We start from the raw sequence: 12591 nt of genomic DNA, 5'->3' as shown, positions 1-12591 counted from the left end.
CAGAACCTTCCTGGCGGCGGGGCCGTGAGGGCGGGACGGGGCCGTGAGGGAAGGGGCGGCCGGGGTCGCGGAGCCCTGGCGGTTGTTGGTGCACACCCAGGGTGAAGGGGGGGCATTTCCATAGCAATGTCCAGGGTTTCCCCTCATTGTGCTGGACTGAGGCCTGTCAGTGGCCCGTGGTGATGAGGGTGAACATGCTTTGCTTTGTGCTTTGTTCCACCTCCCGTTTCTGTCGTTGTGGAGGTTGATTGGAACCTTCTGGAGCAAGGAGCACTACATGGCATAGCTCGGTGTGGGGGAATCTCATCACACTCTGTGCCATGGGCAAGGACACTCCCCTATCCCAGGTTTCTCCAAGCCCTTGTCCAGCCTGGCCTTGGACGCTGCCAAGGATCCAGGGATAACCCCAGCTGCTCTGGGCATCCTGTGCCAGGGCCTGCCTACCCTCACAGGGAGGGATTTCCTCTGCTGTCTCAGAGGTCCTGCTGCCTCTGCAGACACCTGGCTGTGCCTTGCAGGGGTCCCACAGCTCCTTGCGGCCTGCCTGAGCAAGAATAACCTGCTCCAAGCAAAAGCTGAGCACTTGATTTTCTTAGGTACTGACTCTGCTCATGGAGCTGCCCCTCCTTTGCCGCACTGACGGGCACTGCAGCCACACCTCAGCCTGAGAGAGCACACTGGCTCTGTCCCTTTGCCTGCTGCAGATGTCCTGGTGGATGAGAGATGGTGTTTGGGCTCCAAATTCCTGCTGAAATAGCAGTGAGGTGTCTACATCTGCCCAGCTACGCTCCACTTGTCTCGTTCTGCCCTCTGGTTGTTCCTCCATAAGGGGAAATTGATAAAGTATTTATTTCTCTCTGGCTGTTTCCATCTGTACTGCCTTGAGAGCATCCTCCGGCTCGCTTGGTTTGTTCCAGCAGGATGAGGTCCCGAGCTCCCGCTATCCCTTCCCCAACCACACACAGCCCAGCTCGTGCTTTTCTCTCCGATTATTTCTGCCTTGCTTACCTTCACTTCATCTTAAGCACACACACAAAAAATCATCAGCGCTACCCAGATAAATCCATCTGGTCTCTGTCTCAGCCTCATTTAACCTCCCATTGAAGAGATTGTATCACATGGTATTCAGCTGGAACCTATTACCTTGCATGCCCAAGCATATCACATTGAATTACCCTGGCCCACAGGCCTGCGGTGTTTGCTAATAGCTAATGGCTGCTTTTAACTTAGAGGTGATTTATTGGAGCGCGTTTCTATTCGCAGTGCAGCGGGGGGGGTGTGGCAGTGCGTTAAGCAGAGCTCAGCGAGGGAGCCCGGCGGGCTCCGCGGCACGGCTGAAGGCAGCCTGGCTTCGCACCTCCGCCAGCTGCTGACGCTTCCCGGTACTCCCGTTCCTCAGCGCTGTCCCAGATGCAGCAAGCGTCAGGGAGCGGGAGTGAGTGCCCCTGGCAGCAAGGGATGCGGGAGGGCGCAGTGCTCTGCCTGCCTGTTGTCGCCAGCCTGAGTGCCAGGGGGCATGTGGCACATCCGTGCGCTCAGGAACGGCCCGGGAAGGGGGCAGTGTCCCCTGCCCTCTGCCTCAACTGCCTCTGTGGCAGACGAATGGTTTTTTTGCAGTTCTGATGGCAGAATTAAGTTCACTTGTGTCATGGCTGAATTTACTGCAGGTGTAGTGTGAAAGTGGTATGAATTTGCAGTAAAAGACAAATTTGAAAGCCTGTTATGGTCATGTGATGCAATTTTCCCTCTTCCTTTGCCTCATCAGCGGAAATACAAAAGCCCTTCTACAGGTCAGGTTCAGATCCATTGGTGAACAAGCTGGAGAGAGGGAGAATGAGAGTTTTGGAGGCAAACCAGCTCCCTGATGTGTGGTTTGCTGAGCCTCATGTTTGTCCTCCCATCAGCCCTGGTCCCCCAGCACACAGCTCTTCTCACTCAGGGGGTGAGGAGGCACTGTGGCTTTCAGGAGGAAGAATAGTTAGTGACTGTAATAAATCAAAGTCAGTCAACTTGGGAGCTCTGTTATTCAGGCTTCACTCCTTGATGATATAGCACAAAAATCAAATGGTTGAGGTTATTCAATTATGGCTCATACCACCAATGGGGAAATCTGATCATGTACAGGGCCTGCATCAATATTATTTATGTGCTGAGGGGCTGTGCTGGCTGTTGGGTTGGAAATGGCAGAAATCCTACAGGTGTCCAAGTCCTTCTCTCTCTTCCTCTCACTTAATAATGAAGTAACACGATCCACTGTCTGACTAAGATCAATAATAGCACAGGGCACATTGTGACAAGCTGGGAAACATTTTTCCTGAGTGTATCAGGACCCTGCAGGTGCTGAGGTGGGGAAGGAGGTGCTGCCTGGCACGGGACACAAACCATCTCCATCCTGGCCTGGCTGTGGGCGGCACTGCCGGCCCTTTCTGGAGGATGTGGATGAGCGTGGGCAGTCAACAGACATGGGTAAAATAAAGTTGTGAACAGCAGCAGGAGCTAAAATAGCAACATCAATAGCAGTTTCCAGATAATGATCTAATTAGCACAAACAACAAGTTTCCACTAATGACTCTTGTTCTTCCAGCTCCTTCCTTTCTGCTCTCCTGTTGTTATTGACTCTCCAGCAGGGAGCGGCTGCGCTCCCGTCTCTGGGGCCAAGGCTTTGGAGGTTTGTTTACTGCCTGGCTTTGAATTACTTCTCCAGAGGATGTTTGCTCAGGAGCCTGGGCTGCTGTGTGTGGGATGGCTGCACGCAGAAGGTGGTGGGGGCGGAAGGAAAATCAGCTGTTTGGCTTTAGTAGCTTTTGGGAGGCCTTGGGAAAGTTGTGCTCCTCACTGCACGTCCCTGTTGTGAAAATAGGGATGCTGACGTTCACCCACTGCAGTGGAGTGGGAGCTGACTGCTTGTGAAGGGCTTGGGAAGCTGTGAGGGAAAGATGCTTGTCAGGAGCAGAGCAGAGACTGTTACTGGAGGAGCAAGCACAAGCTGTTCCTGTTCCTTCCCTCACTAGGTATGAGCCTCATCTCTGCACCTCCCTGCCTTCCTCCCACTGAAAAAACAAACAGGCTCTTCTGTGCTCTTACAGCCCCAGCTTGGCAAGTATTGGCTTAATGCTGTCCCTTCCTCAGCTGTCAGTGGCCACTGTTGTCACTGTCCTCAGTTGTGGTGGGCAGGATTCTTGTGTTTTGAAGATGCCCAGTTCTGACATCTCCCAGCTGCCAGTTGCTGCTGGGCTTAGCTGGGACAATGCAGTGGGACCACCTCAGCCTTGCCTGAGATGCTGCCTGGCACCAGGAGCAGCTCACGGGCTGGTGACTCTCACTTACTGAACTGAACAAACCCTGTACTTGTACGGGTGCAATTACTGGAACATCATTATTGCTGATGAGTCTTGTGCTAAAATGACTCTCCAGATTAAAAAGCTCAAGCAAACACATCTGCACTCCCCAGCCTCCCAGCCCCGTATTCCCGTGGCTGTTCTGGCTGCTGATCTGCAATTCCAGTCTCACTCCTCCCAGCCCTGCCCGTCTGCCGGGGCCCATGGGAGCGGCTGCAGCCGGGCTGCGGAGCCGCAGGTGCTGAGAGCTGTCAAGAGCACAGAGACGTTCTGGGTGTTTTCGGCTGAGAATTCAGCTCTGCTCTAATGAAGCCGAACAGCCGCTAAGGAGGTTTTATTCAAGTCAAGGTGGTTTTGACTAATCCTTCCTTGCAGCATTCTCGGAGCTTCTGTGTTTCCAGGGCTCCATTTTTCTTTCTCTCAGCCTTCAAAATCAACAGTGTTGAGAGGAATGGCAGAGCCCTGAGAGAGGATTTTGGCCTGGGTGGGTTTTGGCTTCCCTCCCTGGGCAGGGGCCGGTTCCAGACAGGAACGGGAGGAGCCCAGTGCCCAGCCCGGCTCCAGCCCTGCTGAGCACAGGAATAGCCACAGGTACTCTCCACATCCCCACTCATTTCGATGAAGCCAGCCTGACTTCCACCTCTCCCGGAGGAGCTAATTAAGATTATGTTAATGAGGCAGAGGTGCTGATGCTGCCCAGGGTTTTAATGACTTTCCTCCAAGTTTTCTTTTACTGAAGGCAGAAGGGTGGTTTGTAAGGACTGGTGGGGACAGGAGCAGGCCTGGCTGTCACACCCCCCAAACAAGTGAAGGCAAAGTGGTGGAGTTAGGGCTAAAATTCTACTGGGAGCAAATTTCAGTGATCTCTTTGGGAAGGCAAATAAGACAGGTTTGTGTGTGCATGTGGCATGTACCAGGATGCTCTAAAAGCTGGAAATGACTGAGTAGAGGTGCTGGAGCACTTATGTAAAATATCTAAATAAATCTTTAATATTTCTAATTGCAAATGTACATAAATTGCACAGCCACATCATTTCTTTGAACACCAACAACTTTCTCTGTACATTATTACATAGTTTAAAAGGAGCTGAAGGAGATTCAGCAAACACTTCCACTTTGCATTTTTGTTTTTTAAACATACTTACAAAAGAAGATTTGTTTTTCTTTATAAGAGGATATAAAACATAGCGACTGCTTATCAGGAACAAGTATCAGCCTAAGCAGATATACAGAGAGAGGTATATCTTAAGACACAGTGATGTATGATAAAGGAATATGTGAACATGGAGGCTGCACTCTGGGGTACTGGTAGCTGATGCAGAGCCACATGGCATTTACAGCAATGTCACAGCTCAGGTGATCTGTGAAAGTCAATGCTTGAACGTGACACCCTTTTCAGAAGCATGGTTGTTTCTGGATGTTGTGCAACGCCCTCAGGATTGGATTTGGTTTGGACAGCCCATGAGCTGCATGTTCTCATGCTGCTGTTGTCCTCCCTCTCTCCCACGGGTGATTTTCCCCAAGGGAGAAGGAAAAGGCAGAAGTTTGTCTGTGTGGGGTCAGAGCAGGGCAGGCGCCACTGTCTGTGCCTTCTGGCTGAGCAGTCTCCTCTGAACGGCCCTGAGGCTCAGAGGCTGCCTGGGGATGGGCGGGGACTGTCCCTTCCTGTGGCCACTGAAGGGAGCTCCTGGTGGCCCTGAGGCCGTGGCCCACACCAGCTCCCAGTCCTGGCCAGCCTGGATTGCTTTGAACACAAAGCTTGGGGAGGAAGTGACCCCAGCAGTCACTGCAGGTGGGAAGGACAGAGTGTCCACCTAGGAACAGTGCCACAGGTGTTTCCTTTGGACTTTTGCTTTGTACTGTCCAGGCAGAGCTGTGTGAGGGACAGGGCAGGGACTGTGGTGGAGCTGCTGGACCCACTGGTCACAGGCTGCTGTCAGAACGGCCTCGGCCCAAGGCTGCTCCCCCTGCCCTGGGATTGCTGGGCAAATGAGCCCCTTTCAGATCAGACCCCTGGGCCACAGCCTGTGGCTGTCCTGGCTGAACACATCAATGCATCTGCCATCTGTGACTGGAAATCCTCTTTCTCCTTGTCCATCACAGAACAGACCTCAGCACATTTTCTGTTACATCTGGGTGTGGACATCAGGAACAGGAAAAAGCTTATGAGCTATCTAAACTTTGGGAATGATTGATTCCTTGCTGATTGCTTTCCTAAGAGAGCCTGTGACACCTCACTGAGGTCCAGCAAGTCCCTTTGCCCTTTAGGAGTATTCATAGTAGCAGAACTTGTGTCCTGCAACCTTGCAGCAACCTCTGGGACTGGCTCCCAGACCAGAGGGTTCCACATGTTCTCACAGTGCAATCAGTGCTTTACAGCTGCAAAAGCAGAAAACAAAACCAACCAGACTCAAATGACAATGCAAAGTGACACTGGACTCTTTGGATGGCGGCAGGATTTGCTTAAACTGGTGCAGAAGGGGCTGGTGACTACAGTGTAGTATTAGTGGGCATGGGGAAGGACTGCGGTCCCTCCCATCTTTTGGCACTGAAGCCATAATCCCTGTCCCAAATGATGATACTTACAGTCCACAGAGACCTTGGGATACCGCTCAGTCTCTTTCATCCCCCTTCACACAAACCCGCTCATTTTTTCAGGAGCGTTCACTACAGTTTAACAAAACCCCCAATCAAAACTCTAAAAACAGAATCTTTGAGGTGGGCCCACCACAAATCTGGATCCATGGCTTTGCTGCCTTCCCTCAGATCCCCAAGGGAGGAGGCTGGAATCAGAACATGGGTCTGGATCTGGATTTGGCAGCCCGAGCCCACCTCTCCAACACAGCAGTGAGATACAGCCAAATGCCGACCGAATAAGCAGCACCAGGAGTAAGTTACTATATACAACTGTTAGTGAGATAGATACGGTACAGTAAACACTGAGAACATTTACAAAAAAATATTAAGACTTGTATTAAGATAAAAATTGGTGTGTTTTTGCTTTGTTTACACTTTGACGAGTTTGCACTAGAACAGCCTCTCACTGTAGAAAGCGCAAGAACCAGGAAGGAAATGGAGCCAATCACAAAACCTTGGGGACAGTGGTGGTTTGCTCTGGTGCTGCAGCACCTCTCAGGATCCAGGTATTGCTATGCCAGGTACCAGCTCCGAGGCCATGGCAGGGAACACGCGGGCTCCTGCACTCACTCACACGCACACACACGGAGAAATGTACAGCTTATAAATAACAAAAACACAAACTGAAGAACAGAACTGAGCCTGGGCCTGAACACCTGCCCCCAAACCTTTTTAGGGGAGAGTCATGGTTAGGTCCAGTTGTTGACAGTTGCAGGAAAAGGAAACAGGAAAAAACAGGGGGGAATCTCTACTGTAACGAGACTTCATCCTGATTTAAATTTCTTTTTGTACTGGCTTGGGAAACTAAGCATCAACTCCAGAAGGTGTTGGCACTGGAACTTTTAAGATTTTAATAACTGGCAGTGGAAGGATTTAAGCATTCCTGCTATTTCAGCAGAACAATGTGTTCAGAAATTTGCAAGTTTGAGGGGAACCAGGAGTTTGTGACAGATCAGGGTGGGGAGGGAGCAGTGCCTTGGCTTGTGGTTGAGAAGATTAAGATGTACTGTGCTTAGCTTCAGCACTAAACAATTGGCTTGTGGGTGTTTCTTTTTCCAGCTCCCGAAATTACTTCCATGTATGAATGGAAACGTCGCTGGTGGGGCGCCCGCCCCATGCCCTGTTAGCGTTTCCATTCCTCTATGTCACTTCTGTCTTGAAAAACTCCAGTCTCTCGCAACACAAATACTTAGAATTCAAAACAATCAGCTCTAAACAGGCATCTTAGGGCAAAAGCATTTAAAATAGTCTTTTTTTTCAGGGTTCTTAGGTATTTGACTCTGAGACAGTGGCAGGTGTAAATCTACATTACCCAATGGTTCACAGTACCCTGTATATTCCTAACCTGTCTGGGTCTTTCTCCAGTTGTAACCTTGTCAGATTTGTGAGATTCTTCAAAGCCATCTGTGCTAGTCTCCAAAATTCAAAGGTGACTGTACTTGCCATAAGTACTGAGTTATGACATTGCTCTGAGGAGCTCCGTTTGGGGTCTGCTGTGTGCTGCACCCCTCGGCAGGTGTTGGCGGGGTGTGGAGACCTCAGTGCAACACGTTCGCTCCTCCTGGGCTTGGCCCAGGGCTTCCAGGGACCAGAAAAACGTGTAGGAAAAAGAGCATCTTAAATTTTGCAAACGATTGCATGAGGAAGAATGCTGTTAAGGAGCCTTACGGCTGCGGGGCAGCACGGCAATGCAGAGCTTACTGGCAAAGTGTCCTGCTCAGGCAGCCTGGGAAGTGTGAGGCTGGAGACGGTACCTAAGCAGAGCAGAGCTCAGGGAACGTCCTATTCCCTTGGGCTGTACATTTACACATGGCAGCAGGAGCTAGGACAGGCGTTGAGCAGTGTGTTAACCTTTAGAGGGAGCATAGGCAGATGTCCTGTACACTGTACACTGTCCGTGTCTCAGAGAAACCTCTGGCTCTCGGTACGAGGGACCTGCTCTGAGAGTGGGACTTGTGAAGGGCTAACTGCAAGAAGCACAAACCCACGAGCACACCGTGGCGGCAGGTCAGCGGCACAGCCCCCGTGAAGGGGCGCCCAGCTGAGCTCAACGTGTCTGTGCCGAAGCTGGGAAAGTCTAATCCTGGCTTATGCCTGCACAGTGCTCCTGACAAGGGGCCTTTCGGTGGTGGCTGCTGTTCTTGGTGGTTACTCCCTTATGACCATGTTTTACATTCTTCAAGCCGGTTAATTTCCATGCAGTGCTCATTCCCAATTTAAAGAGGACAGTATTCCAGAAAATGGGATCTTTTTTTTTCTAATGCATACTGTGAAAGAAAAGAAATACAATTACCGATCTTCATGGTTCTTCAGGGCTTTTTCTTGTTTCTTTGTCTGTTTTTCTCCCCAGAAATAGTAAAACTCTCAGCACAGAGCATTCCATCCCCACAATGAACCCTTGATCAAGCAGGAAGCTGCCACTCCACGTAGCCCCCTCGCTCCCCTCTACCACAACAGGCACCAGCAAATCCAGCCCCTGTCCCTCAATCACAGCTAAGGGACCAAGCTCAGGCAACATTCACTTTATTCTGTGGCAGGAAGTGTGCGTGGGACAATGCCTGGGGCTATTGCTTACAAAACTCTTCCCCTTTATTTGTGAGAGAGCAGAAGCTGTCCAAAGGAATCGAGTTGCCGTTCACCAGGTGCCAGCTCCTCCCTCCACTCCTGTGCCACAGCCTTGGCCTTGCTCTATGCCCCTGGGCTGCCCAGGGACCCCCAGCAGCACCAGTCCAGCCCCCCTGCCACCGAGGCTCCCCACACAGCACCCCTTTGGCCGCCACACCGCCCTGACCTTCCATCTGCACTGTGCTCCCTGCATGGGCGGAGTTAATTAAACACTAATTAGCTGCATGAAAGCCCTGTGGATGCTGTGAAAGTCAGCGGCCTCACAAAAGCTCCCAGGAAGGATGCTGGGCTCGGCTGGGGTTCACTTTGGGAGGGCTGTGCTCCAGGGGGAGTCACAGGAGGAGCGGGCCAGGCTTTGCTGCCGTCCCTCGGACGCTACATCCAGCAGCACACTTGAACTGGACTTACTGGGCCCCTGCCTGCTGCAGGCTCTGCCCAGCTCCCTTTATTTCGCTTACTGCATGACAAGGATGTTACTCCTTGCTGGGAGGGGTGAGGCATATCCTTTGGGCAGTTTAGAAGGAAAAGGTTACTTTTGTTTGAACATTAAACACTGACTCAAATCCAACAGTGACAGCGATTCTCAAATATATGTTATTTCCTTATGCCACTCATCTCACACTCGACATTCCCGTCCCTCAAAGTGCTGGCAGGACATCTCCCAGCAGGGTCAGTCGGCGCCGTCCGCAGTAAGGAGCTGGTGCTCGGGGAGCAGCCGTTCTCTGAAGCCGCGGCTCACGCCTGCTGCGCACGGTCCCTCCGGCCAGGCCTCTCCTGCGGCAGCGCCCTCCGCGCGTTAACAATTACTGCTGTTTCTGAATTCTCCATTCTCTGTAATCTGCAATTTAGTTGGGTTTGTGGGGGAGATCCCATTACGTGTCTGCATGCTGTACCTCTCTTTCAGCTGAGTAAGGGCACTCATTAGCCGTGCGTTGGCAGCATCCAGGGAAGCAATGCGTTTCTCCTGCAAGCAAACAGCAGAGGGCATGATCAGTGGAGAGGAACGAGCCCTGTCCCTCTGGGACGTCAGCCCAAGACAGTGACCCAGAGGCCTTTTGGACCAGGACCTTTCTCTTTGGCATTCCTGGGCGGGGGATTTTAAATGCTACACAGCACTTTTTGAAATCTGCAGGCTACAAATATCCCCCGCCTGTGCAATGTGAGCTACATTTATTTTAGGATCCTGATGAAAATGGAGGTAACACAGTTGCTCTAATTATTCAGTTATACATTGTACTGTTTGTTCTAACTCAGTTGTTACAAAAGATGGTAGGATTCCATTTCTAAACCCAAACTCTCCCAAGATAGTTATTCCTGTCAGTATTTAATTAGTATAAATTAATAGTTTAAATGACTTGTAGCCTGCCAGGCTGTCTTTAATGGCAGCTCTCACTGATTACAGCATTGTAAGCATGGAGCAAGAGCTTGCATGTTGCAGCCTGATTCTGCCACTCCTGTTCTTTGTGACACTGAACAAATGTCATCTTCCTGTGACTGCCACAAGCAGAGGAACAGAACCAGCTCAGGGACAGAGCAGTTGCTTGTGTGTAACTCTGAAAGTCCAGCAATGAACACGTCCAACACGTGTACAGCCTGAGGTGACCGAAAGAGAGGAGCAGAGAGCGTGCAGGGGCAGGGTCAGAACCTCACATGTACCCCCCCGAGGTGCAGGGGACAGGAGGAAGTCCCAGAGCTGCTGGGAGGCTGCAGGTACTACCACTGACACCTGAGGGACAACCCTGGGTATGCATGGTTCTTCTGGAGCGAGGAACAGAATAGGATGGATGATTTAGCAGCTTTGAACAAATCGCTCCCCAGAAAAGCTGGGGTTTGTTTTACAAAGTTACTACTGTCTCCTTTTAAATTAGCTATGCAGTGAATTAGTCCTGCGTAGTGATCAATAGGGTTGTTAAGTGTAAGGCCAGAATATACTATCACTTCTAAGCCACAAGCTGTAGGGAGGCCTGGTTGGTGAGGACATGGTGGTCTCTGTTGGACAACCTAGAAGTTTATGGGCTGTATTTTTATATTCTCTTTTCCAAGCACAGTGTTTTGCATCCATCATGTGATGCTCCTCTTCCACTGTAACTGATTGCAGTAACTCAGCTTCCCAATCCAGCCCAATCCGGCTGTGTGTTCCTTGTGTCCAGGTTCTGATGATCCGGGCATTACTGGGACATGAAGCACCAAGCAATGCTTCAGGGGATGTGATCCTTTCACTGACTAAGTTGTGGGCACGATCCCTCCCCAGTCTACCACCCCACACCCTCTGTGCCATGCTCCAAGGCTGCACACAGCTGTGACAGTCACTGTGTCCTGCTGCAGCTGCCCTGGCCCTGCCTGCAGCTTGGTGCTGACTCACCCACACAGTCTCACCATGGGCTGGCACTGCTGCAGGGGGGGCACTGTGTGCTGGCAAACCCACCCTGCAAACTGCAGCAGCCTTTGGCACGGGGCACTCACCTGTGCATCAATAATCTTCTGCTTGGAATCCACAGCAGCCTGCATTTCAGCGTGGTCCTTCTTTAACTCCTCCTCAACCGACATCAGTCTGGGAGCCGAGCACACAAGAAAAAATTACATTGGCTGAGCTCTGCTAAACCCAGGTATTACACTCACACTCTGCCTCCTCTTACCCACAAACCAAGCTTTTTTTCTTGGCTCTTACTCTTCCCTGGAGCTCTGTCTAGCAGGGTGCCCCAAAGCTGAACTGACAGCACAGCAAAGGCTGACCCAGTGGTGAGGGCTGACTGAAAGCACTAAGTGGGCTTGGCTCAGGTAAAGGTGAAACCTGCTGCACTGAAACAGCCCTGGACCACTGTAAACCACTTCCCACTGGGTGGGAGAAAGGAATTTAGAGTTACAGGTAAGAGATGGTGGTGAGAGCCATAGCTATATGAACAGAACAAGCCTGCCAGAGCCTCCAAACTCTCCCCTCCTGAATTTCTGCCCTTGCGCAACAGGAGAACATCAGGGTTTTCCTTGTCCCAGGTAACACTGAGGGGAAAACCCATATGTGAAACCTGCCTGCAACTCCAAAGAATCCTTTTTCTCCTGAGAAGGGGTGAGCTCTAATGCCAGGCAGGCTGCCCTGCCTTACTGCCATCCCCAGCACTCCCATCTCCCTGTACCTGCTGATGATGCCCTTCATCTGGATCTCCTTATCCTCCTGCTGCCTCCGGAGCCGCTCCTCGCTCTCCTCCAGCCTGGCCTGGTACTCCAGCACCAGCTTCTGCGTGGTCTCCTCCTGGCATTTGAAGCGAGTCTCATATTCCTCCAGCTTCTTGTTGGAGATGCGGAGCTTGTCCTGCAGCACCACCAGGTCCTGCTGGTACTGAGCGCGCAGGGACAGACACAGGAGGAGAAAACACACGTGGCACGTTACCTCGTAGGGTTTGCCCTCGCCAGGCTTTCCCCCAAGCCCGCTCAGCCCCTCTCCTTGTATCAGACTATAGCTGCAAACCCGGATCAGACAACCCCGCTGCCGACACCTCCTCTTCCGTCTCCTCCGCGGCGCCAGGGGCGATGCCGGGTCCGCGGGGCGGGCAGGTCGCTGGCAGGTGCACAGAGTGGGCTGTTAGCAGAGTCTGGCATTTCACAGGGGAAATGCAGGTTAGAGCGGGCCTGGCAAAGGCGGCGGGCAGCTTCTCACACTGACAGCGCGGGGCTCGCACAGGCAGGGAGGCTGCAGCGTGGGATTTGGGGTTCGTGCAGGAGCTCTTCAGTCTGCAGCAGTAAATGGGGGGGCTTTGGGCACGCTGGGCGCCACACACGAGGGCAGTGACAAATGCAGGACACTGCTGTCTCAGCACCCTTCATCGAGCCGAGGGCACCGCGCCGGCTGAGCAGGGCACAGAGCACTGCTGCCTTTTGGGACCCAGCATTTAACTCAGATATCAAACCAGGGTTCAGTCCAAGAAGAGCCGCTGCATGAAGCCAAGACCCCACAGTTGTACTGTTCATTTGGGTGAAGCTATAAATCAGCAGCAGA

At 51.9% G+C, this 12591-nt stretch overlaps 1 protein-coding gene across 9 annotated transcripts in view; it reads right to left on the bottom strand.

Moving 5' to 3' along the window:
• Positions 1-4300: 4300 nt before the first annotated feature.
• Positions 4301-12591, bottom strand: part of DAB2IP (DAB2 interacting protein) — a 156911-nt gene continuing 148620 nt past the window's right edge. For 8 of the 9 annotated variants that reach the window (XM_036393687.2, XM_036393693.2, XM_036393690.1 and 5 more), the window contains 3 exons: positions 11732-11934; positions 11064-11151; positions 4301-9564 (listed from right to left, as the gene is read on the bottom strand). In XM_036393687.2, coding sequence (XP_036249580.1) covers positions 9397-9564; positions 11064-11151; positions 11732-11934 — 459 coding nt within the window. In that variant the 3' untranslated portion in view covers positions 4301-9396. The remainder of the gene's footprint in view (positions 9565-11063; positions 11152-11731; positions 11935-12591) is intronic. The other variant, XM_036393691.1, reaches the window with a different exon arrangement.

This window comes from Molothrus ater, chromosome 20 (genome assembly GCF_012460135.2).
Source record: "Molothrus ater isolate BHLD 08-10-18 breed brown headed cowbird chromosome 20, BPBGC_Mater_1.1, whole genome shotgun sequence".
NCBI classification, from domain to species: Eukaryota; Metazoa; Chordata; class Aves; order Passeriformes; family Icteridae; genus Molothrus; species Molothrus ater.
Note: the sequence above shows the minus strand (reverse complement) of the source record. Positions and strands in the feature narration are given on the sequence as shown.